Source organism: Chiloscyllium plagiosum, chromosome 27 (genome assembly GCF_004010195.1).
Source record: "Chiloscyllium plagiosum isolate BGI_BamShark_2017 chromosome 27, ASM401019v2, whole genome shotgun sequence".
Lineage (NCBI taxonomy): Eukaryota > Metazoa > Chordata > Chondrichthyes > Orectolobiformes > Hemiscylliidae > Chiloscyllium > Chiloscyllium plagiosum.
In genome coordinates, this window is record NC_057736.1 from 17,089,906 (window position 1) to 17,117,881 (window position 27,976).

The following is a 27,976-nucleotide window of genomic DNA, read 5'->3' on the forward strand; positions in this document are numbered from 1 at the left end:
GATAGAGATTAGTTGGAAGCATGTGCAGAGAAATAGCTGATGGAGTTTAATCCAGACAAATGTGAGGTGATGCATTTTGGAAGGGCAAGTACAGGTGGAAATTATAAAGTGAATGGCAGAATCCTTGGGTATGCAGAAGGATCTGGGTGTTCAGATCCACAGAGCACTGAAGGTGGCAGGGTAGGTAGATAAGGTAGTTACAAAGGCCTATGACATGCTTGCCTTCACTGGAAGGGGCTTTGAGTATAAGGATAGGCAGATTATGCTGCAGCTTTATAGAAATTTAGTTAGGCCACACTTGGAATATTCCATATAGTTCTGTTCACCACACTACCAGAAGGATATGGATTCTTTGGAGGGGGTACAGAAAAAGTTTACCAGGACGTTGCCTCGTATGGGGGATTTTAGCTATGAAGAAAGGTTGGATAGATTGGGTTTGTTTTCAATGGAACGTAGGAGGTTGAGGGGCGACCGGATAGCAGTTTACAAGATTATGAACGGCATGGATAAAGTGGAAGGCTTTTTCTCAGAGTTGGAGGGGGGGTGAGTGGGGGTCAATTACGAGGGAACACAGGTTCAAGGTTGGGGGGTGTGGAGGAGGTTAGGAGTTTAAAAGAGATGTGTGAGGCAGGTTTTTCACACAAAGAGTGTTGAATGCCTGGTACATGTTACCAGAAGTGGTGGTGGAAGCAGACACAATTGCAATATTCAAGAAACACTTTGATGAATACATGAATAGGAAGGGAAGAGAGGGATCCAGAGCCTGTAAGTGAAGATAATTTTAGTATGGAAGGGCTGAATGTGTTGGTGCAGCCTTGGAGGGCTGAAGGGCCTGTTCCTTTGCTGTATTGTTCTTTGTTCTACGTTTCGAATGAGGATAAGTGGCTCATTTTCTTTATCTCACCAACCCCACAATCTCCCAGACTAAGGTTTTGAGGCAAATAGTGGCATCTCAAGTGATGTTCTGGTTGAAATCACATCCATTACTTCACACTGATGACATAAAATTACTGAATGATTTTCCTTTCCAATATGCGAGATACACACTGCTATTTTGAAATGCGTTATTTGTTGAAAGGAGTTTATTTTTCCATTTTCTTTCCTGAGATACCATATACTGAACAGAAAACGATTCGGCACCCTTCTTCACACTGTGCTGCACTGCATCTAAAGTGCAAGCTAATGACAAGTATCAAGTTCTATCTTCTGATGTCACCTCCAGAAACATTACCTATTACACAGTCTCACTATCTCCATTATTTTGCTCCAAGCTCCAGGTTAATTTATCAGAAACATGTGATAGGATTATATAACACTAATGATTTAAACGCTTTCTAATGCCCTAGTTGTACAGCACATTACTTTCATGTCGAGGAATTATCTTCTCAGTGGCCAACATAATTATTATCCCCCATGACTGTCATTTTACGGTCCTTGATAAAAAACAACAAATTAAGATACATAAAAGATTATTAAAACTGAACTGAAAAAAAATTATTTAGATCACCAATATAAGTATCGCAAGTAGTTAAGCAATTGATTGGGTTAATTGATTAGTCAGTTGACTAGATAGATATAAAAGGGGAGTCTCTTACTCTATTTTGATTTAATCCCTGCCCTCCCCTTCACTGTTTGATCACACAGTATTGCCCTTTGTGAAGGGCACTGCTTGTCACTGGCCACTCGGGTGTTTCTTTTCTTCCTGGTGGTGGAAATTTTAATAAAGATTCGTGCACCTTGTGTCTCTCACTGTGTCTCACACCTGCACACACACACCATGGGTGCTGGGGGAATAAATAAGCACTACCGCAGTTAGGCGGTAGTGTGGTGGGTTTAAAAAAAGGAAAAAAAAAATTAACAGGAGTAGAAAAAAAACCAGGAGTATCAGAGATTCTTTTCACTCTGAAAGCTGGCTCTGAGGGAGCTGGATCAGTGTGTGAAAGAAGAATAACAAAGAAGGGAGTCTCTCCCCCTTGTTTCAGGTAGACGTTTTTTGATGTTTGGTTATCTTTATTGTTTGTTGTGATTGTTTTTTTCTGGGGTTTTTTTCTATTTATTTCCTTGAAAAAAAGGGGAATAGTGGCCCTACGGTTCCGTACCTCCTGTGGGAGCCTGTGCCCCACAACCTGAGCTGCCTCAGGGGTTTTAGTTTTGTCCCTTTAGGGACCTAAAATGCTGAGCCATGTATCGACTGCTGCTGTACACCATCCACCTCTTCTCCCTTACCCACTGCCTGGACATGCCTTGGCATGCCCATTTACCACCGGGCGGTGAGGGTCCCCAGTGTAGGGCTCTCTACGCGGGAATCATCCCCCTTTTGCTCGGGGATCTGGGGTGGAGTCCCCTGCAACCGCAGATTGCGGTGGTTCACGGACTCCCAGTCCAACTGCTTGTTCTGTGGTGCTCCGTGGACCATGTATATATTGGGTGTGGGCATCTACACTCCCTTTTTGATTTTCTTAAAAACCTTCTCTTATGTTTTCGGTTGCACTTCAGCCCCACACTCCTGATCTTTGGGCATCTAGTGCAGAGGGGGGAGAGCAGGTCCTTGTGTGTCTGCTCCTGGGGCAGGCCAGGCTGGTCATAAACAGGTCCAGGCAGCGGGCTGTGGAGGGGGTCACAATGGCTGATTGCCTGCCGCTCTTCCACAGTTACATCTGAGCCCGGGTGTCTCTGGAGAAGGAGCACACAGTGTCTAAGAAAACCCTCGAGGTTTTCAGGGAGAGGTGAGCCCAACGGGGTGTGGAGTGTTTTATTTCCCCTTCCTACTCTATTTTGATTTAATCCCAGCCCTCCCCTTCACTTTTTTGATCACTCAGCATTGCTTTTTATTGAGAAGGCCATTACTTGTTACTGGCCACTCGGGTGTTTCCTTTCTTCCTGGTGGTGGAATATAAATAAAGATTTCTACACTCATTGTTCTTCACTGTGTCCTACACCTACACATACACAACCTGAAAAGGGGAAAAAAAGATAAATGATAAAAAAGAATTTTTTTTTTTAAATTGAAAGGGGAATAGTGACCTCTTGTAGCACAATGGTAGTGTCCCTATCCCTGGACCGAGGAGCACAAGTTCAAATCCCACCTGCTTCAGAGGTGCATAGTAACATCTCTGACTAGTTTCATTAGAAAAATAAGTTTAATAATAAAAAAAAGGAACAGGTGGGACTGGTTTGAGAAGGGAGATGTGAGACTGAGTAGTACCCTGACTGTCCTTGAATAGGGAACATGCAAAGCCTTTCAATGCTCTTGATTCCTTTCGAGAGAGTTGGGCACCACGGGGAATGCAGTGTTTTATTTCCCCTTCCAACTCCATTTCAAATTAGTCCATCCTCTCTCCCTGTTCCCCCACCCCTCAGCTTTACAGGTTAGCATTGCCATTAACAGGCTTTGCTTGTAAATATTCAAGTGGCCACATGAGTGTTTTCCTTATGATGGACAGAAAAAGAGAAAAGGCAAATAAAAACTCTATTCACAATGGTATCTTCATTTAAAAAAAAGTAAGACAGAATAGTTAATAAACTCTATTCATGAAGAGTCCTTGCTTCTGTCTGATTAGCTGGCATTGTTCCATTTTGACAACCAAACCTCCCAGTTCCACAACATGTACATTCTATTCCATATGGATCCATCCAAAGGGTAAATACGATCTACCCAACTCTGCCCACTTACTTTCCTTCCACAGCCCAGAAACAATCAACAATATGGCAGACTCTATCCCATTTACTTAACTTCTTAAAAGGAAAATTTGATTAAATTCTTCTACTTTTGAAAGATAACCTAGCGAAACTCTATTTTTACCATTCCTCAAGCCCCTATAGTTCAGCTTTTTCTATTACTTCAGAGTAGGTAGATGATCTCAATCAACCTTAGCTTTGTATCTTATCAAACACATCTTTCTATCATTAAGTTAAATATCTGCCAAGCTGCTTAGCTATTAGGCACAACACTGGGACTTGTGCTACCTATTGATTAATCTCCCAGCCCATAACTATCCATGAATCTCATCTTAACTTATCAGGTATTTGATCATCTTATACCAGCCTCCGAGGAACAATGGTAGTGTCCCCACCTTTGAACAAGGATACCCAGGTATGAGTCTTACCTGATCCAAAGGTTTATAATAACATCTCTGAACAGTTTGATTAGAAAATTTCTAAACCAGCCATTTGAGACTTAACACTGATTGATTTGTGTTAAAAGAAAGGTTACACCTCACAATTATCAATAGTTATCAACATGTTGCATCACTGAATCATGTTCCCTTTCTACTGCATTCTTTCCAATGATGACTAATCAACACCAACTTACACAGCAAGGTGAACATAGTAAATCATTCCAAGATGCTTTGCAAGAGAATTAACAAACAGAATTTGACACAAAGCCACAAACAACAGGATATTAAAGTAGACAAACAATTGCTTCGGTAAAAAGGTAGGTTCCAAAGACAGCAAGTGGTTTCAGAAGGGAATCTAAAGCTTTGAGCTGAGGTAGCTGAGGACACAGCTGACAATGGCCGAGAGATGGAATGTTGAAAATTGAGATTTTCAAGACCAAAATTGAAGAGGTAAAGGGGTTCCGAAGAGCTCTGTGGCTTGGAGAGGTTACAAAAAAGGAGTTGAAGCCGTGGAGGAATCACAAAACAAGGTTTGGAACTTTAATACCAATAAATCACCAGACCTCATGGTAATGTAGATCAATGATGATGAGATGGGACTCAGTGCACGTTAGGATATGAGCAGTAGTGTTTTGGATGACGTGAACCTTACACAGGCCGCAAGGTGTCGGCCAACCAGGAGAACATTGGAATACCTGAGCTGAGAAATTACAAAGCAGTGGATGAGGGTTTATGCAGTAGGTGAGCTGTGGCAGGGACAGAAATGGGTGGGGTAATGGATCTGGAAGTCAATGGTCTTGGTGCTGTTGAGGATGTTGTTGTGATAAACAGTAAACATTAACTGTCGATAATCAACTCCCACATCTCTTCTTAATTCCCATGACCTTTATGCTGTAAAGTGAAAGAGGGCAAATAATTACTTAACATTATTGCTGTGATCACCTGAATACAATCTGAGGCAGCAACGACTACAGATGCTGGAAGTCAGAGTTAATAGGTGTGAAGCTGAAACGTTTCAGCACGAATGTTGACTTTCCTGCTCCTCAGATGCTGTCTGATCAGCTGTGCCCTTCAAGCTTCACATCTTTTGATTCTGAACTAAGGCAAGTCCAAGGAACCCATACAGAATATACGAAGACAGCTGCATTGAAATTATCATCTCATTCAAAGAAAGTGAAACTAAACAACTAAGTCAGCATCAGGATGTCTGCCTCCTGTTTAATTCAGAGTTGAAAATATGTTGCTGGAAAAGCACAGCAGGTCAGGCAGCGTCCAAGGAGCAGGAGAATTGACGTTTCGGGCATGAGCCCTTCTTCAGGAAGGGCCAAAATGTCGATTCTCCTGCTCTTTGGATGCTGCCTGACTTGCTGCGCTTTTCCAGCAACACATTTTCAGCTCTGATCTCCAGCATCTGCAGTCCTCACTTTCTCCTGTTTAATTCACACTTGCCTGACAGGTTCCCGTATTGGGAAGTTAAAGGTTGCCTGCAGAATACTCGGAATGCAAAGGCAATAAGCTAGACTCGAGAATATACAAACAAATGATAATTTAGCAGCTTGCTTGGCAAAACAGAGAGGAAGGAAAAGTGGATTCATATTAATAGAGGTTGGAAGGCTTCCTCTCTCCCTGTTCTCTGTGCCTCAGTTTCTCTCTCACATGAAAAGCCTAATAAAAAGGCAATTTGGGAGAAAAATAATCACAGAAAACTCCATGATTCTACAAATTTCACCACTGTTGAGGAAACAAGACAACCACTGAAAAGCCATGGATTCTTGTTTTACTCACAACTCAAATTTTTAAGAACTGTGTCTGCTTTTTATTCTTCCTGTTTTTACTAGAAACCCTCCCCCATCCTCCACTTTATTTTGAAACACTTACTATCTGTGTTTGACATGTTTTAAGGTTTTCACTTGGGGTGAGTAGGTAATGGAATACCTTTCTTTCACCCAGGAAAACCCTGCAATTATTTCCTTCATATTGATGTAATTAATTCATTTCAACTGATGTGTGATAGCTGTGTGTTGAAAAGAAATAAACATAATTGTTGCGACCAACTAAGGCAAGAGCAGCATTTAATTGAGTGGTGGCAGGGGTGGGTGGGCAGTGATGACTATTTCAGGTTCAGATTGAGAAGGCACCTGGCCAATGTGTCTGCCCTGGCACCAACTGAGATTCTTGAGTGGACAACAGATGACCACCAAAGGCCATGTCCCCAACACTGTTGTATTAAACTAGCTGTAGGGACGCACTTTGCCATGTGGGTCACATGACAAGTAAATCAACGATGGACTGTTTGTCTTCTCCTGGGAAGGTATCTGTCAAAGTTGCACACTCTGCCTAATTTAGCAAGCCAGCATTGAGAAAGGGAAAGCAGACTGAGAACCACTTCCTTTACCTTGCGGCGGACTCTATGCTCCTCAGGCAAGGCCCAAACTGTGACCACCCTCACCACCTCAACAAGAAAATGATTTTATGCCGTCACTGATTTGGGTTACTCCGTGATTCCTGGTGCCCAGTAGGTTTTTGTTTTCCTGCAACAGCCTTAGCTTTCCTGTGGTGCTGTTGAACAAGAGTATTGCTAGCCTCTGATTGGCCAGCAGCTCTTGATGGGTGGGAAGTCAGGGTCTTGATGCTGGGTGAAGGCACTTTTCTGGCCTCTCCACTGCCTGAATGGTCAGATTTCCCACACAAGGCAACACACATTTCTCACGGGCAGTCTAAAGGCCATCATCACTTCCACAAAATTGTATCTAAAACCACTACTACTTATAACAAAAAAATTGCATTTATGTGGTAAAGTATCCCAAGACATTTCAAAGGAGAGTGATTAAGCAAAATTGGACTCTGAGACACACATGTAACATTGGTTAGGTGGTAAACAAGGTAGATTTGAAGAAGCAATTTGAAACTAGAGAAACACTTAGTTTCTAACTGAACTGAGTTTGTCCACTTGCATTAGTTACTTTGCTTTGCCTATAAATTACACTGTGGCTCAAACAGGTAATACTGGATTATGTACAGCTGTTTTAGCAATAGGATTATACATTGTGTATTGCATGGTATAATACTCTGGTAGATCAGCCAAGATCTTAGTGCACGCTTGGAGTAGCTTGAGGGTCCATTTAGCCTCCTCCTAGTTCTAATAGTCTGACTGTAGTCATATTGTATGTCACAGAAGTATGCTGTTCAATATAATGACTTTTATCAAATAAAAGTTGAGTGAATGCCTGTAACCTTACTGTACAAATCCATTTCTTAAGTTACAGATTCATTGCTCTCTCCAAAATTCTGTATTTGCTGGAAACCAGCCTTGGAAATTTGATTCTCTTATTTATATCTGATAAATGGATCTTCTGTCTATGGTAGAGTAACCAGGATGAATGAACCAAGTGCTCTTAACAAAGGTCAGGCTGCCAATCTTCAACCTTTGCTCTGTTGTCAAACCTCCAACCTCTTCTCAGTTTGACAATTACAGGAAATCACTGTTATGCTTGTAATGAAAGCCTCAGCACATTTAATACTGGAACTAGGGCCAGAAAGCTAATTAATGTAAGTTTCAGTCTTTAGTCAATGTCAAGCTGTAACATTCATCAAGACATTAAGAGGTTAGAGATATGGATGAAGCAGTAAGTGTCCATCACCAGCAATGGCAAGTAATTTGGGTGTACAACAAAAGTGGGGTGAGGCAATAATGGTGTGAGTTGGGCTATGCTCACTAGCATAGACTCGACACTGATGCACCAACACCTCATTCCTAATCTGCCAATTGAGCCAAGGCTGACAAAAATAATATTAAGCAAAAAACATTTCCCAAGGACAAAGAAGAATTGTTAAAAGAAAAATCAGTAACTAAGGTTGTCTCACTCACCTCCAATGTGGTCGATACAATCTTTTCTACAGAAGAAAAATATGCATCCCACAAAAATTGGGTGTGTTGTCGGAATGCCAGGATTTTGTCATTATCAATGGACCTGACTGTTGAGGGAACCTATAAAATAGAATTGGAGAGATTTTAATTCATCTTCTGAAATCAAGCACTGCTCAGAAACTGTTTCAACAACTATTCACCTCCTACTATTTGCTTACAGGTAGACCCCCACGTAGGGTGGCATGGTGGTACAATAGTCAGCACTGCTGCCTCACAGCACAAGGGATCTGGTTCAATTCCAGCCTCAGCTGACTGTCTTAGTGGAGCTTGCATTGCACCTTCTGTCTGTTTCTGTCCACAGTATATACATGTGCTGGTAAGGTGGATTGGCCAGACTAAATTGCCCCACAGTGTCCAGGGATGTGCAGGCTAGGTGGGTTAGCCATGGTAAATGTGGGGTTACAGGGATAGGTTGGGGCGCTGGGTGTGGGTAGGATGCTCTTCAGAAATTGTTGCAGACTCGATGGGCCAAATGGCCTCTTTCTACGCTGTAGGGATTCTAAAAACCATCACTATTTGCCATAGTGACAGGCTGAAGCCAGCTATTTGCCACATTGTGCCTTGATTCTAAGGGACCAAAAATCTGTCTAGCCCCCTTAAGTAAACAACAATGCAGCACTTGCAGCTTTCTCATATACAACAAAAAGGAGCAATTCTGGCAAGTGCCAATTAAACGAAGTTTGGTTAAAGACTCCTGAGTTGGGAGTGGGGTTAACAATTTCTGTGCTCAAGTCTCTGCAGTGGGACTTGATGCTACAGTCTTCTACTCCTGAAGCAAATGTGCTAACTAGTGAGCCACAGCTAACACCATTAAAAGGTGAAGCATATACATAACATGGAACTGAAGTACAAAGAAGATTCCAGAATGGTTCCCTATTTTGTGTTACGTTAACTAATGTCAGATCAAGTACTGATGGAGATACTGTCTTTATTGTCATCATTCAAGAGAAGGGAAAATCGACAGGGTTTCTACTCCTGATTGCTCTTCACTGCCCCCTGCTGGAAGATTTGTGAATGCTGGACGAGAGAACAGGATGGGGCTCAAGTTCAATAAGCAGACAGTCTGTTTGCACTGAAAATATGAAGGATGGATAATTGGGAGAGAATCAAATTGTTAGAAAGGTGGGGGAGAAATCTGTGAGCAAAGGGGAAGCAACAAAGAACAGATCTTTAAACTGATAATGACCAGATGAAATCAATAACAATAAACAAGTATGGTAATGTTCAAACTGTCAGAGTGTGTGATTGAATAAAGAATGTGTGTACTGTTCTGTGAAATTGAGGATAGTCAGGCTGACTGAAAGATTCAACCCAATAGCCCTCCTTCTATTAACTCATCTATCTTCAGTTTTTTGGTACGGGAAAGGTGTCCTTTCACTAATGAAGAGGTGCTGACTAGAACAAAATGTAGGAGCCAAACACACACTATTTCAAACATACTTTACTTGGCGAAAAACTGAACAACTGGGTTCATGGTGAAGAATGTGGAAGTGAGATGCAAAAAATAGAACATAACAATGTAGCAAAGAGGAGCAGGAGTAGGCCATTCAGCCCCTCAAGTCTGCCCCGCCATTTAATAAGAATATGGCTAGTCTTCTCCAGGCCTCAGCCCCTCTTTTGTGCCAGTTACTCGTAACCCTCCACTCCCTAATATTTCAAAAATCAGCGCAATGAATCTAATTTGAACTGCTTCCAATGTTTCTACATTCTTTCTTAAATACAGGAGCCCAAACTGAACAATGTACTCTGGTTGCGGCCTCACCAGCACCCTGTAGAGTTGTAACAGTATTTCCCTAAGTTTAAACTCCAACTCCCTAGCAATAAAGGCCAAATTTTCATCTGCCTTTTTAATTCTTTGATGCATTTGCATGCTAACGTTTTGTTTCATGCACAAGAACACTCAGATCCCTCTGTCGTGCACTTTTATGGTGTCTTTCTCCACTTAAATAATAGTCTGTCTTTCAATCTTCCTATTGAATTACATGACCTCACACATACCTACAACAAACTCCAACTTCCAGGTTTTTGCCCACTCACTTGAATTACCAAGACCTGCTTGCAAATTTTTATGTCCTCGTCACCATGGGGCAGCATGGTGGCTCAGTGGTTAGCACTGCTACCTCATAGTGCCAGGAACCTGCATTCGACTCCAGCCTCGGCAAGTGTGTGGAGTTTGCACATTCTCCCCGTGTCTGCGTGAGTTTCCTCCAGGTGGTCTGGTTTCCTCCCACAGTCCAAAGATGTGCAGATTAGGTGAATTGGTCATGCTAAATTGCCCATAGCATTAGATGCATTAATTAGGAGGAATGGGTCTGGGTGGTTTACTCTTCAGAGGGTTGGTGTGAACTAGTTGGGCTGAAGGGCCTGTTTCCACACTGTAGGGAATCTAATCAAACATGTCCTCCCACCTATTTTTATATCATCAGTAAGCTTGGCTACATTACACTCTTCACTTGTAAATCATTGAAGCCGGGGGACTGATCCTTGTGACACTCCACTTGTTACATCTGAAGAAGATTCAAAATCTTGACTGTGTCTTCTTCATTAACCAACCCTCAATCAATGCTAATACATTACCCCAAATACTGTGAACTCTTATCTTGTGTAATAACCTTTTAACTGGCACCTTACCAAATGCATTCTAGAAATCCAAGTTCACCAAACCTATCAGTTCGCTTTTATCTTCTCTGCTTCTATTATCCTCAAAGAACTGTAGCAAATTTGGCAAACATGATTCCCTTTAAACAAAACATGTTGAGTCTGTTTGACTGCATTATGCTTTTCTAATTGTCCTGCGATTTCTTTTTTAATAATGGACTCCAGCATTTTCCCAACAACAGATGTCAGCACAACTTTCTTTTAGTCACTTGTAGAATGTAGGCATCGCAAGCTGGCCAGCATTTATTGCCTCTTCCTCATTGGACTTGAGAAAGTGGTGGTGAGCTGATAACTTGAACTACTGTAGTCGATGTGCACAACTAGCCTACAGTCTCCTGCTTTCTGTCTCCTTTCGTTGAATAGGGTGGCCCCACAGCAGTTTTCCAGTCTGCTAGAATATGTTGGAATCCAGTGAATTCAGGAATGTATCAACAAATTCCACCATTACCTCTGCAACCACTTCCTTTAAAACCCTTGGATGCACCAGGTGCTGGTGACTTCTCTGCCTTCAATCCCATTAGCTTGTCAAATACTTTGTTCATGCAACTCTTTCCTTCCATTAGCACCTTGCTTATCTGTTATCTGTGAGATGTTTATCATGTCGTCCACCATGAACACTCATGTAATATACTGGTTTAAATAATCTGCCATTTCTCAGTTATGAATTCCCTAGTCACATCTTCTAAGGGTCCCACATTCTCTTCAGCTACACACTTCCTTTTCTCATACCCATAGAAACTCTTGTTGTTTGTTCTTATATTTCTTGTCAATTTATTTTCATAATCAATTTTCTCCCTCTTTATTAGCCTTTTAGTAATCTGCTTCTGGTTCCTAAAGATTCCTAATCCTCTGTCCTATCACTAGCTTTAGCTACTTTGCGTGCCTTAGATTTTGGTTGGATATGCTCCGTGACTGCCTTTTTTAACTGTGAGTGGTTCAGCCTTCTCATCAAATTGTTTCTGACTGTAATAATCTTTGCTGAGGGTTATGAAATATTCGCTTAAATGGCTATCACTGCTCATCTATTGACCTTTCCCTTAGTCTATTTTCCAAGCCCATTTTAGACAACTCTTTCCTCATATCTCTGTAAATGCCCTTATTCAAGTTGAGGTTTGACAGCCAAAGTTGCTGTCCCTCAAACTGAATTTGGAATTCTATCATTTGTGACAGCTACGTCTTAGAGGATCCTAAACTATGAGATCTCTTATTAATTTTACCTCATTACACATTGCTAGATGTAAAATTGCCTGTCCTCTGATAGCTTGTGAAATGTACTGCTCTAAAAAACAAATCGGATGCAATCTGTCATTTAATCTTCCATGTTATCTTTGCCCATGTGATTGGTCCAGTTGATCTGCAGATTAAAATCACCCATCAGAACTGAAGTGCTCTTCTTACACACATTATGAAAAAAGGGATGCAGATGACTTAAGTGATTCAAAACTGAAACAACGGAATGAATTCGTTCAACATTATTCCTGAGATGGGGATTTGGTACAAGTATTGAGTTAGAAGCTGTGGCTACGTGAACTTTATTGCTGAGTCCATTTTGTCATTGCCCCTTACCTGGAGTAGGAGCCTCTCGTCACCCACCACCACAGCTTTGCTCCAATCAATGACCTCGGAGAACGGTAGCTCCCAGCCATTACTGAGCAGTACTGGAATACAAGCAGCCTAGGATGAAGCAAAATAAAACACCACTTAATTCGACAACTTAATGTTGTTTGTCATCAGTAATAAAGAATTTTAAGCATTTCATTTCACTCTCTGGAATTGTTACTTGTGTTGTGATAAATTTACACAAGTACAATTGCCCTCTGGTATTTCAGCTGTCACCCTAGACAGTGATATCAATGTAACATACCATCAAAGTGACACTGCAAACAATCTCCTTCTCATTAAACCTCCACACACATTCAATTTCTAGTAGTAGGTTATGGTAGAGAGATTGGAAATGGAAATTCTATCTATTTATTTCAGCCTCCCTTCCCTGCTTAAATGGGTGCTGGGACCAATTGTTGCTAAGATCAATCAACTCAGCAGGGACTAGAATCTGGTCTCTTACACTTGGCAGTGAATTTATCAATTGATGCTATTATGGGACCATCATAGATTATCTGTAAAATCTATACTACTTTCTCCAAACCTTTTTAAAAGCAGGGCTTTAGCAATGGACTCTTGTTTCCAAATTGGATACCCAATTGTCTTTGATCTTTGATGTGTTTTTATTTCAAATTGTAAATGGTGTGTGTGTGTGTGTGGCATTCAGGCTAACCGGCTTGTTAAAAAGCACATCTGGCCAGTTACTTATATTTTTTAAAATAGTGGGTGTGTTGCTGATTTTGGCAACTACCCACCTAACATTTAATGGTGACGATGTCATTTTGGGGGGAATGCAGGAAAATAGTTGGCCAATCGCCCACCACATGTGACTGCCCCTTCAGTAAAATGCCTGAAGATTCCAGCCTGATTTTAAAGAAATGGAATGGAAATTGTGGAATCATTGTAGCACAAAAGTGACAGGGAAGAGAGAAAAGGTGTCGTCCACTAAGCTCATGGTTGACAACACTTCTGGCATGTCTTCCATGAGCCCTAGCCTCTAAACACACCATCCTCACATTCACTGCCAATGGTCACTTGACACACACCCTCACATTGTCCCAGACAACTGGATGCGAAGAGCCCCTTCAGTATTGGATTGGCTGATTCTTGATAGTCATTTTAACAGCCTTTCAACCTATGCTCCAATATTTGTACAACTAGTAAACAGAAATATTCATAGAAAATTAAAAAGGAAAACAAATTGTTTGATGTTCCTATGAATACTTGGCCTGGGTATGTTTGCAGCAGCATCCAAAAGATTAAACCTTCATGCCAATCTGGATGATTGTCAACTCAAACTGAGCTGCAGTCAGACACCTGCCAACTCATGGTGTTCCAGAGATCTCGTTCACGGTTCATGTGTCTTAGAATTTAACTGCACATTTTATGAAGAGAAGATTTATCTCGACAGAATGCAGGTATGTTTGAGAAACCGATATAAGCAGCTCAGAAATAAAATGTAATGAAATCAGCTTGGAGCCTATCACATTTAAAAGAATACAGCTATGTTGATTCAGAAGGTTAAGAGCTAGAAAGGCAATACCATCCAAGACCAGGTGGCTTTACCAGTTAAAGAACTGGAGACAGCACCTGCAATCCTTGCAGTAAGGGTTGTCCAAAGAAATACTTCTATTTTGGGAATTTTGTCAAATTAGTTTGGAAGTCTTTGGTAAACCCTGAAGGTTGCCCAAACACATATCTTTCATCAGATCGAAGAAGGAATTTTAAATGAGTGATACTTAACCCATAAGACTTCAGGAGGACATCCGAGAGCATGATTATGACAATGACAGTGACTACTTCCAGCTTTGTCAAGAGCATCCACCTGAGCAAGCAAATCCAAGATAATATATATATTTGGTGAGTAACTTAACAGAAAGGTTAAGGTGCTGACTACCTCTGAGGCTGAAAATAGTAAAGAGTGAAGATAAGGTAAATCATTGGGGTGGCTCCTCAAGGACAAGCTTGAGTTTTAATATGCTGTGGAAATTATGAGTCAGGGAAGAATGAGGAAGGGAGAGCATTTCCAAGTTTTTGATGTAAAGAGTGAAGCAAAGAAACAACAATGTACTTTTAAAAAGTATCATCCTATCCCTCAGAAACATCTCAAAGTACCTAGCATGCAGTAAAATGTAGTCTCCAGTCAGTATCATCAGGTGGTTAAACCCCAGGATTACTTTGAGAGAGGTTTCAAAACAACAATAAGACAAATTAACAAGTAAACTTTTTTTGATATTGTTGGGTAAGGGAGAAATGTTGGCCAGGACTCCAGATCATAATTCACTGTTCATCTTTAAGCAATTGATATGCTGGGAATATTGATGTTCCTTTCTTCTACACAACCTTTTGAACTCAATTTTTTTGCATCAACATAAGAAAAAAAATCCCAGTGAGTGACAATTTCCATTTTCTTGCTCACAAGCTTTATAAAGCAATCGATGAATGACAAGTTTCAAAATAATGAGATTTGTTTCACTTTGGGTCTCCTAGGAATCATGGAAAAAAGGTTCTGAAGGAATGAAAATGCAGTGCAACCCTTTGCATTAAGCTTGAGGTTGCTTAGCAACATCCCAAGAAGACCATACAAAAACTTGCATTTCTCTCCCCTCTTTTCTTCTTCATTTCAAAACAAGAAATATAAGAAATAAGGAGCAGAAGTGGACCAGATGTCCCATTAAGCTTACTCCATTGTTCAAATGGTCATGACTGATCTTTGGCATCAGCTCCATTTTCCTGCCCACTTCCCATATACCTTGATGCCCCTGGAGTCCAGAGTTTTGTCCAGCATTAAATATATTCAACAATGGGGCTTCCACCATCCTCTGGTGTAAAGAACTCCAAAGATTCACAACCTATTGAGTGCATGAATGTCTATTCTTCTGTGTCCTAAGTGATCAGCCACTCATCCTGTGATAGTGCCTCCCATGTTCTCGACTTTCCAGCACGAGAAAACAAAACCTTTCAGTGTCTGACATGTCAAGTTCCTACAAAATCTTGCATGCTTCAATGACATCATGTTTTGTTCTTCTAAATTTCAGAGACCCAAAGTACGGAACCTCTCATTTGAGAATAACCAGTACTTATTTTATTCTTGTATATGATGTGGGTATTAACAGTAAAGCTGGCATTTGTTACCCATCCCAAGTTGCCGGTGAATAGAGTGGTTTCATAAGCCATTTCAGATGGAAATTAATTTTTTTTAAAATTTATTCAAGGGATGAGGGTGTCACTGGCTGGGCCAGCATTTCTTGTCCATTTCTGCTTGTCAAGAGGGCAGTCAAGAATCAACCACATTTTTTTTTCTTATTCATTCATGGGATGAGGGTGTCGCTGGCTAGGTGAGCATTTATTGCCCATCGTTATTTAACCAACGGGCTGTTAAAAGTCAACCGTATTGCTGTGGATTTGGAGTTACATGTAGGCCAGATCAGGGAAGGACAGCAGTTTCCTCCCCTAAAGGGCATTAGTGAATCAGATGGGTTTTTCTGACAATTGACTATGGATTTCTGAGAGTCTGGAATCATGTGTCAAACAGGCCAGTTTTCCTTCTCTAAACGACATTAGAGAAAAACATGGAGATTTTAAAAAAACGTGGTTACACATTCACTATTAGGCTGGATTTTAATTGCAGATTTTATTCAAATTTCTCCATCTGCCATGTTAGGATTGAAACCTATGTCCTCATAATATTGACATGAGTTTCTAGATTACCTCGGTACAGGTAAAGTCTCCATTGTAGTGGAAGACAAGTGGATGCTCTTTGGAGGGTCCAATTTCCCTTGACATGATGACAATTAATCTCAGGTCTTCCACAAAAGATTCTTTCAAAGAGATTAATTGACAATGAAAATCCTCAGGTTGGTGAAGTTGCACAGTTGAAGAAAAACTGGGAGATATAACCATGTAGCTACAGTACCGATATAATGATTTCTTGAAGTTCTCACTCAGTATTCTCAAGTTTAGGACAAAGAGAGTAGTGAATCATCAAGAAGATTGCAGAATTTCATTCTTCAAAAGATTTGTGCAAGAATGGTGAATGATCAACAAAAATCTCCTGAGATTACTGACTATTCTGGAGGAGTTGCAGTCTGGACAATCCAGATCGCATTTGTAGACACTGAGAAACTTTCTGGAAAAATGCCAGATGCAAGGAAGCTCAGCATGGACTACACAAATGGAATACTAGGCAAAGATAAGGAATTTTATATTTTTGAGGTGATCTGTTTGATTTACCTTTAAAGTAGTGATCTTGTATTGCAAAACTACTGAAGGTGACCAGAGCATTGGATAGCTCCTTGTGAAATCTTACAGCTTGGAATGCTTCCTTACATCTTAATGCCAGTATTTTAAAATATTGATTGACACTTTTTCCTTGCTTTTCATCAGCTTTTTGTTGGGAGAGGCGAAAAACTTATGGGCTTGGATGGAATCTCAGATTTGTGACAAATGGTACCGACGCAGCACACTTTGAGCCTGGGCTTGCCTCATATACTGAGTTGCTTGTCCCAATCTTGGGCCTTCCGTGCACTGCAATGAATCATGGAGAATGCTGTCAAAAATTTCATTGATCTCATTTCTTAATGCCTCATTATCACAGGAAATGGCCACTGTAAATGAATCCTCAATGGAGTGCATCGAGACCATTGGCTGTTGCATCAGATGCAGTCAATAACAAGGTTCTCGAGACTAAAATAAGCATTGAAGGATGCTAGGCCTGAAAAAAAACTTTGCCTATTTTTATCAACAAGTTTTCTGTTGAGGGTCCCATTGGTGATAGAGCCTACTGTCTGTAAGAAAGTACTGGCCTCCTTAAATCTTTCTTCTATCACCTTAAAAATATGGTCCTTAGTTTTGAACGTAGAGAAAAGACCTTTGCTATTCACCATATCTACGTCCCTCATGATTTGGAGATGCTGGTGTTGGACCGGGGTGTACCAGGTTAAAAAAAAATCACACAACACCAGGTTATAGTCCAACAGGTTTAATTGAAAGCACTAGCTTTCTGAGCGTCGCTCCTTCATCGGGTGGTTGTGGACAATTGTAAGACACAGAATTTATAGCAAAAATTTACAGTGTGATGTAACTGAAATTATACATTGAAAAATACCTTGATTATTTGTTGAGTCTTTCATCTGTTCGAATACCATGATTGTTTCACATGGATTCATGCAGTTTTTGAGCAAAGTACAATGCAACTCTGCAAATACAAATTCACCCCACAAACGTATATGTGTGCATGTGGGTTTTTGTGTGTATGTGTGTGTGTCTGTCTATCTGGGGTGGGGGTGTTGTCAGTGTGAGAGAGAGTGTATACGTGTGTGTATGTGAGTGTAGAGTGTCTAAGTCTGAGAGGGTGCATGTGTGAGTGCGTGTGTGTATGTGTGTGGGGGGGGGGGTTGTGAGTGTCTGTGAGAGAGTGTGTATATGTGTGTGTGAGTGTAAAGGGTCTAAGTCTGTGAGAGGATGTATGTGAGAGTATGGGAGTGTGTTTGTCTGTGTATACATGTATCTGTATGTATGTGTGTGTATAGGAGTGCCTGTGTGTGTGTGTGTGTGTGTATAGTGCAATGGTGGTCACCTGTAGTGTGACATGAACCCTCGGTCCCAGTTGAGGCCCTCCCTATGGGTATGGAACTTAGCTATCAGCCTCTGCTCGGCCACTTTTCGCTGCTGCCTGTCTCGAAGTCCGCCTTGGAGGATGGTCACCTGCAGGTCCGAGGTCGAATGTCCTGGACCGCCGAAGTGTTCCCCAACTGTAAGGAAACACTCCTGTCTGTTGATTGTTGTGCGGTGCCCATTCATCCGTTGCCGCAGCCTTTGCTTGGTTTCCCCAATGTACCATGCCTCCGGGAATCCTTGCCTCACATGAGTACCTGCCACGTACATGGTGGGAGATGTCCCCACGTGAAATGGTGGTATCCATGTCCACACTCTGACACTTCTTGAGCGCCTACCATGACAGGGTTATATGGAGTTGTCCTGAAAGCTGGGCAGTTTGCTACGAACAATGATCTGTTTGAGGTTTGGCGGTTGTTTAAAGGCGAGCAGTGGAGGTGTGGGGAAGGTCTTGGCAAGGTGCTCATCCTCATTGATAATGTGTTGCAGATCACGAAGAACATGGCGTAGTTTTTCAGCTCCTGGGAAGTACTGGATAATGAAGGGTACCCTGTCGGTTGCAGCACGTGTCTGTCTTCTGAGGAGGTCATTATGGCTCCTTGCTGTGGCACGTCGGAACTGGCAGTTGATGAGTTGAGCATCGTACCCCATCCTTATGACAGCATCCCTGAGTTCTTCCAGGTGTCCGTCACATTCCTCCTCACCTGAACAGATCCTGTGTACGCGTAGGGCTTGTCCATAGGGGATGGCTGTTTTAATACATTTTCGGTGGAAGCTGGAGAAGTGTAGCATTGTGAGGTTGTCTGTGGGTTTGCAGTAGAGTGTGGTGCTGAGGTATCCATCCTTGATAGAGATGCATGTGTCCAAGAATGAGACAGATAGTCGAGAGTAGTCCATGGTGAGTTTGATGGTGGGATGAAACTTGTTGATATCACTGCGTAGTTTTATCAGTGACTCCTGACCATGGGTCCAGAGGATGAAAATGTCGTCAATGTACCTGGTGTATAATGTTGGTTGGAGGTCCTGCGTAGAAAAGAAGTCTTGTTCGAATCTGTGCATGAAGATGTTGGCATATTGGGGTGAAAATTTGGTCCCCATGGCTGTTCCACGTGTCTGGATGAAGAACTGGTTGTCAAAGGTGAAGATGTTGTGATCGAGGATAAAGCGGACGAGTTGTTTGGAGATTGGCAGTATTTGGTGTTGAGTACTGAGGTTGTTGCTGCGATGCCATCATTGTGGGAGATGCTGGTATAGAGTGCTGAAATGTCCATTGTGACGAGGAATATTCCCGGATTGACTGGTCCGTGGGTGCTGAGTTTCTGTAAGAAATCCGTAGTGTTGCAACAGAATCTGGGAATCCCCAGTACAATAGGTTTCAAGATGCCTTCAACATAGCCGGAGAGAATCTCACACAGGGTCCCATTGTCTGATACGATGGGACGTCCTGGTGTATTGGCTTTGTGTATCTTTGGAAGGCAGTAGAAGTCGCCAACAAGAGAAATATGTGGGATAAGGGTGCGTAAGGAACTCTGAAGGACTGGATCCAAAGTCCTGATCAATGTGTTTAATTCACGGGTACCAACAACTGAACAACCATGAACACTACAGTCAACTACCAGCTGATCTGACCAAAGAACACACCCATGAATTAAACACATTGATCAGGACTTTGATGGATGGACACCTCAGCACCACACTCTACCGCAAACCCACAGACAACCTCACAATGCTACACTTCTCCAGCTTCCACCCAAAACATATTAAAACAGCCATCCCCTATGCACAAGCCCTATGCGTACACCGGATCTGTTCAGAGAGGAGGAACGTGGCGGACACCTGGAAGTACTCTATGATGCTCTCATAAGAATGGGATACGATGCTCAACTCATCGACGCCAGTTCCGACGTGCCACAGCGAGAAACCGTAATGACCTCCTCAGGAGACAGACTTGAGCTGCAACCGACAGGGTACACTTCGTTGTCCAGTACTTCCCAGGAGCTGAAAAACTACGCCATGTTCTTTGTGACCTGCAACACATTATCAATGAGGATGAGCACCTCGCCAAGACCTTTCCTACACCTCCACTATTTGCCTTTAAACAACTGCCAAACCTCAAACAGATCATTGTTCATAGCAAGCTTTCCAGCTTTCAGGACAACTCCATACAACCCTGTCATGGTAGGCGCTGCAAGACGTGTCAGAGTGTGGACATGGATACCACCATTACATGTGGGGACACCTCCCACCATGTACGTGGCAGGTACTCATGTGACTCAGCCAACGTTGTCTATCTTGTATGTTGCAGGCAAGGATGCCCGGAGGCATGGTACATTGGGGAAACCAAGCAAAGGCTGCGGCAACAGATGAATGGGCACCGAACAACAATCAACAGACAGGAGTGTTTCCTTACAGTTGGGGAACACTTCGGCGGTCCAGGATATTCGACCTTGGACCTTCGGGTGACCATCCTCCAAGGCGGACTTCGGGACAGGCAGCAGCGAAAAGTGGCCGAGCAGAGGCTGATAGCTAAGTTCCGTACCCATAGGGAGGGCCTCAACTGGGACCTTGGGTTCATGTCACACTACAGGTGACCACCATTGCACTACACACACACACACACACCCCCCACCCCACACATATACACACACACACACACTCACACATGCACCCTCTCACAGACTTAGACACTCTACACTCACATACACACAAATATACACTCTCTCTCACACTCACAAACCCCCACCCCAGATAGACAGACATACACACACACACACAACATATACATATACGTTTGTGGGGTGAATTTGTATTTGCAGAGTTGCATTGTTCTTTGCTCAAAAACTGCGTGAATCCATGTAAGACTCTGTTAACTCACTTTTTAGATTAGAATCAGTCTAAACATTATGGCACAGACAGGGAACACAGGAGGCTAACACTTTCAACATATTATCTGGCTGAAACCAATTGTTAAAGTTCACCTGAGAATGTAACTTTTAAAAAAAGGTTTTGTGATTTACATATGAATATCATGGTATTCGAACAGATGAAAGACTCAACAAACAATAAAGGTATTTTTCAATGTATAATTTCAGTTACATCACATTGTAAATTTTTGCTATAAATTCTGTGTCTTACAATTGTGTCCTCCACAACCACCTGATGAAGGAGCTCCAAAAGCTAGTGCTTCCAATTAAACCTGTCGGACTATAACCTGGAGTTGTGTGATTTTTAATTACGTCCCTCACGATCTTTTAAACCTCTATAAGGTCACCCCTCAACCTCCTACGCTCCAGTGAAAAAAAGACCCAGCCTATCCAGCCTGATTTTACAGCTCAAACCCTCCATTCCTGGCAACATCCTGGTAAGTCATTTCTGAACCCTCTCCAGATTTAATGAACCCTTCTAAATAACAGGGCGACCAGAACTGGAAACAATACTGCGGAACATGCCTAACCAATGTCTTGCACAAACTCAACATGATGTCTCAACTCTTGCAGTGAAAGGTCCCAGCAATGCAGGCAAGCCTATCCAGCCTGTTTTTACAACTCAAACCCTCCATTCCTTCTTAACCACCTTCTTAACCACCCTGTTTACTTGTGACACAAATTTCAAAGAAACATGTACTTGAACATGGATTTAGTAAGGGAAGGTCGTGTCTGACAAACCTGTTGGAATTCTTTGAAGAGGTGACAAGTAGGTTAGACCATGGAAACCCAGTGGATGTGGTCTATCTTGATTTCCAAAAGGACTTTGATAAGGTGCCACACGGGAGGCTGCTGAGTAAGGTGAGGGCCCACCTTAATTCTAGATCAGGTCTTGGTAATTTATCCACCTTTGTTTTCTAAGAACTCCAACACATCCTCTTCTTTAATGTGGACTGTTCTCAGAACATCACTAGTTATTTTCCTGAGTTCTCTAGCCTCCATTGCCTTCCCCACAGTAACAGATGATGTGAAATATTCATTTAATATCTCTCCCATCTCCTGAGGTTTAACACAAAGATGACCTCATCGATCTTTAAGGGGTCCTCCTCACTCTCTAGTTGCTCTTTTCCTCTAAATGTACTTGTAGCATCTTTTTTGGATTATCCTTAGCCTTACCTGTCAAAGCTGTCTCATATCCCCTCTTTGTTTTCCTGATCTCTCTTTTAAGAATGCCCCTACAGTCTTTATACCATTGAAGGGATTTATTTGATCCCAGTTGTTTATATCTATGATTCCTTTTTATATTTTTGATTAAATGTATTCCCTAATCTTACCATTGTTCCCTATTCTTACCAGCCTACCTTTCAGTCTAACAGGAACATAATGCCTCTGAACTCTCGTTATCAAACATTTGAAAACCTCCCTATTGTCAGTCATTCTTTTCCCTGCAAACAGTCTATTCCAACCAACTTTTGAAAGTTCTAGTCTTTATACCATTAAAGTCTGCCTTACTCCAATTGAGAGCTTTAACAAAGGAAAGTTTATCCTTTTCCTTAACTATTTTAACATTAACAGAATTACATTCACTAGTCCCAAAATGTTTCCCTACTAAGACTTCAGTCACTTGCCCTGACTTAATTCCCAAGAAAAGGTCAAGTTCTGTTCCTTCTCTAGTAGGTACACACACATGTTGATAAAGAAAATTTTCTTGAACACATTTAACAAATTCCTCACTGTTTAAACCCTTAATAACACAGCACCCCCAGTCAATGCTTGGAAAACTAAAATCCCCTACTATCACAACCCTATTGTTCTTAGATATATCTGAGATGATTAGATTCCCTACAGTGTGGAAACAGGCCCTTCAGCCCAACAAGTTCACACCGACCCTCCGAAGAGTAACCCACCCAGACCCATGTCCCTCTGACTAATGCACCTAACACTATGGGCAATTTAGCATGGCAAATTCAACTGACCTGCACATCTTTCGACTGTGGGAGGAAACAGGAGCACCCGGAGGAAACCCACACAGACAGACATGGGGAGAACATGCAAACTCCACACAGACAGTCGCCCGAGGCTGGAATTGAACCTGGGTCCCTGGCGCTGTGAGGCTGCAGTGCTAACCACTGAGTCACCGTGCCACCCAATTCATATTCTCTATTCATCTCTATTCATATTTGCTCCTCAATTTCCCTCTGACTGTTGGAGGGCCTCTAGTACAATCTTATAAAGGTGATCATCCCTTTCTTATTTCTAATTTCAACCCATATATCTTCACTGGATGATCCCTCAGAAATATCCTCTCTCACTACAATAGTGATTATTGTTGGTTCCACAACCACCTGATGAAGAGGCAGCACCTCCAAAGCTAGTACTTCCAAATAAACCTGTTGGACCATAATCTGGTGTTGTGTGATTTTTAATTTTGTTCATTCTAGTTCAACAGCTGAACCTCCAAAACATTACAACGGTAATGTTCTTCTTAACCAAAGATATCTTTACCCTCCTCTTTTGCCTCCCTTTCTATCCTTTCTTTTATCCTTCTTTTAAAACCTGGAAAATTGAGCTGCCAGCTCTGTCCTTTCCTCAGCCAAGTTTCTGCAATAGCTATGACGTCCCAGTCCTATCTTCTGATGCATGCCCTGAGTTAAGCAGCCTTTAATTGAAAGATCCTTTGCACTGAAATAAATGCAGTTTAATTTTTCAGAGTTACCTCATTCTCTGAGTTGCTCTTATCTGTCTTTTCTAATTAACTTGCTCTTCGCTGATTCTGAATCATCTTAATCTGTCTTTCTATTTTCACCTCAACAAAGTTTGGCCAAATTTCTAAGTTGTTTCTAAACAATGTTTACTCACCAATTCTCCATGAGAGGAAGGCTACAGAGCAGCATGCTCAGTGTTACACAGGTTCCAGCCTTCTAGCAGAGTACTAGCACATAAATAGTGAGGTCACAGTTACATTTCAGTCACTTCAGAGGCTCATTAATATATTCAATAAACCTCATCTTGACAGAATCCTCTCATTCCAGTGAGCAATCTGGTGGACCTTCACTATATTGTTTCTAAAAGAAGTATATCAATACTTAAATATGGGATTGAAAACTGCACAGTGTTCCAAGTATGATGTCATCAAAACCACATACATGCTCAAAGTTTGTGAGAAGATTTGTAGCTCGGGTGCTCGTTGTTATGGTTCTGTTCGCCGAGCTGGGAATTTGTGTTGCAGACATTTCGTCCCCTGTCTAGGTGACATCCTCAGTGCTTGGGAACCTCCTGTGAAGCGCTTCTGTGATGTTTCCTCCGGCATTTATAGTGGTTTGAATCTGCCACTTCCGGTTATCAGTTCCAGCTGTCCGTTGCAGTGGTCGGTATATTGGGTCCAGGTCGATGTGCTTATTGATTGAATCTGTGGATGAGTGCCATGCCTCTAGGAATTCCCTGGCTGTTCTCTGTTTGGCTTGTCCTATAATAGTAGTGTTGTCCCAGTCTAAATGTTATGGCATAGACAGGGAACACAGGGGGCTAACACCTTCAACATATTGTCTGGCTGACACCAATTGTTACAGTTAACCTGAGAGTGTAACCTTTTTTAAAAAAGTTTTGTGATTTACATATGAAAGAAGTGAAACAATCATGGTATTCGAACAGATGAAAGACTCAACAAATAATCAAGGTATTTTTCAATGTATAATTTCAGTTACATCACACTGTAAATTTTTGCTATAAATTCTGTGTCTTACAATTGTCCACAACCACCCGATGAAGGAGCGACGCTCAGAAAGCTAGTGCTTTCAATTAAACCTGTTGGACTATAACCTGGTGTTGTGTGATTTTTTTTTAACCTGGTACACCCCGGTCCAACACCAGCATCTCCAAATCATGAGGGACGTAGATATGGTGAATAGCAAAGGTCTTTTCTCTACGTTCAAAACTAAGGACCATATTTTTAAGGTGATAGAAGAAAGATTTAAGGAGGCCAGTACTTTCTTACAGACAGTAGGCTCTATCACCAATGGGACCCTCAACAGAAAACTTGTTGATAAAAATAGGCAAAGTTTTTTTTCAGGCCTAGCATCCTTCAATGCTTATTTTAGTCTCGAGAACCTTGTTATTGACTGCATCTGATGCAACAGCCAATGGTCTCGATGCACTCCATTGAGGATTCATTTACAGTGGCCATTTCCTGTGATAATGAGGCATTAAGAAATGAGATCAATGAAATTTTTGACAGCATTCTCCATGATTCATTGCAGTGCACGGAAGGCCCAAGATTGGGACAAGCAACTCAGTATATGAGGCAAGTCCAGGCTCAAAGTGTGCTGCGTCGGTACCATTTGTCACAAATCTGAGATTCCATCCAAGCCCATAAGTTTTTCGCCTCTCCCAACAAAAAGCTGATGAAAAGCAAGGAAAAAGTGTCAATCAATATTTTAAAATACTGGCATTAAGATGTAAGGAAGCATTCCAAGCTGTAAGATTTCACAAGGAGCTATCCAATGCTCTGGTCACCTTCAGTAGTTTTGCAATACAAGATCACTACTTTAAAGGTAAATCAAACAGATCACCTCAAAAATATAAAATTCCTTATCTTTGCCTAGTATTCCATTTGTGTAGTCCATGCTGAGCTTCCTTGCATCTGGCATTTTTCCAGAAAGTTTCTCAGTGTCTACAAATGCGATCTGGATTGTCCAGACTGCAACTCCTCCAGAATAGTCAGTAATCTCAGGAGATTTTTGTTGATCATTCACCATTCTTGCACAAATCTTTTGAAGAATGAAATTCTGCAATCTTCTTGATGATTCACTACTCTCTTTGTCCTAAACTTGAGAATACTGAGTGAGAACTTCAAGAAATCATTATATCGGTACTGTAGCTACATGGTTATATCTCCCAGTTTTTCTTCAACTGTGCAACTTCACCAACCTGAGGATTTTCATTGTCAATTGATCTCTTTGAAAGAATCTTTTGTGAAAGACCTGAGATTAATTGTCATCATGTCAAGGGAAATTGGACCCTCCAAAGAGCATCCACTGTTATGAGTCCTAGTGGTCGGAACTGATAACCAGAAGTGACAGATTCAAACCACTATAAATGCCGGAGGAAACATCACAGAAGTGCTTCACAGGAGGCTCCTAAGCACTGAGGATGTCACCTAGACAGGGGACGAAACGTTTGCAACACAAATTCCCAGCTCGGCGAACAGAACCACAACACATACATGCAGGAAGACTTCTTTATTCATGTACTCCAATGCCGTTGTAATAAAGACTAACATGACATCTATCTTCTGTATTGCTTTCTGTACCTGTATACTAAACTTGTGTTCCTTGTACAATTCCACCAAAGATTCGTTAAATATTAACATTTACAGACTTCACACCTTTGAAAAGATGTTCTGCTTTTCTCTTCTTGCTACCAAAATGAATAGCCCCACAGTTTCCCACATTGTTCTTCACCTATCACAATATTGTCTACTCAGTTAATTTGTCTATACCTCCTTGTAACCAGTGCACCTTTCTCAGATTACTACCTAGTTTTGTATTATCAGCAAATTTAGATAGAGTACTTTGAGTCTCTTTGTGTAAGTTATCCATTTTCATTCATGGGATGTGGGAGTTGTTGGCTGAGCCAACATTTATTGCTCATCCTTAATGCCTTGGGAAGTTAGTGGCGAGCTGTTTTCTTGAACCTTGCAGCCCACGATGTTTGGTTAGCAACTGAATTTGAGGATTCTGACTCCTATCTGCTGCCCTTGTTCTTCGAGATTGAGAACTATAGAGACCACACCAATAACAATCAGAAACTGATCCTTTCCGCACTTTAATCATGACAGCCCAGTGGCTTTGAAATGGTCTTAAGACCATAAGACATAGGAGCGTAAGTAAGGCCATTCGGCCCATCGAGTCCACTCAACCATTCAATCATGGCTGATGAGCATTTCAACTCCACTTACCCGCATTCTCCCCGTAGCCCTTAATTCCTTGTGACATCAAGAATTTATCAATTTCTGCCTTGAAGACATTTAGCGTCCCAGCCTCCACTGCACTCTGTGGCAATGAATTCCACAGGCCCACCACTCTCTGGCTGAAGAAATGTCTCAGCATTTCTGTTCTGAATTTACCCCATCTAATTCTAAGGCTGTGTCCACGGGTACTAGTCTCCTCGCCTAACGGAAACAATTTCCTAGCGTCCACCCTCATGTCTCATCACAGGCCCACTCAACTCAAAGGGAAGCTACATAATAATGCAAAATCATCTGACTGCTAAAGGCTCTTTATCCAAATTAATATGTGGAAGCGCCAGATTTGATGAGTCTTAACTCTGCCCAGTGATTCTTGGAGGAAGCAGGCAGTATCAAGTGATATTTAAAGGAATCCTCAGCATTAAATTCAAAGTCCACTAGATTTCTGGACTCTACATTTCAAAAGCTTATTTTTGCATTGACAGAGATAATTCTTGAACAAGTGAACTGTTTCTATTAGAACATAGAAAAGTACAGCATAGAACAGGCCCTTCGGCCTACGATGTTGTGCTGAGGGTTAATCCAATGTAAAATAAAATTGCTTAACCTACGCACGCCTCAACTCACTGCTATCCATGTGCATGTCATCCAGATCATTAATATATAATGTGAACAGCTGCAGCCCCAACACTGAACCCTGCGGGACGCCGCTTGTCACCGGCTGCCATTCTGAAAAAGAACCTTTTATCCCAACTCTCTGCCTTCTGTCAGACAGCCAATCCTCAATCCATACCAGTAGCTCACCTCGAACACCATGGGCCCTCACCTTGCTCAGCAGCCTCCCATGTGGCACCTTATCAAAGGCCTTTTAGAAGTCTAGGTAGACCATATCCACTGGGTTTCCCTGGTCTAACCTACTTGTCACCTCTTCAAAGAAGAGGTCTGCTTCCTGTTCATTAACCAATCTCTAACAATGCTGATTCATGGTCCCAAACTCCATGAAATCTGATTGTGCACAATACTCAACATTGGAGGCCCCCAAGGATGTGTCCTCAGCCCCCTACTGTACTCCCTGTAGACCCATGATTGTGTTGTGAAATTGCAAATGATGCCACCTACAAGTTCACGGAAGACATCACTGTAATAGAACAGATATTAAACAATG

General features: G+C 41.8%; 1 protein-coding gene across 1 annotated transcript in view; it reads right to left on the reverse strand.

Moving 5' to 3' along the window:
• LOC122563602 (exostosin-1-like) overlaps window positions 1-27,976 on the reverse strand; it is a 254,983-nt gene that overhangs the window by 38,527 nt on the left and 188,480 nt on the right. Inside the window, exons 3-4 of the mRNA XM_043717538.1 lie at window positions 12,271-12,378; window positions 7,987-8,106 (exon numbers count right to left, since the gene is read on the reverse strand). Coding sequence (XP_043573473.1) covers window positions 7,987-8,106; window positions 12,271-12,378 — 228 coding nt within the window. The remainder of the gene's footprint in view (window positions 1-7,986; window positions 8,107-12,270; window positions 12,379-27,976) is intronic.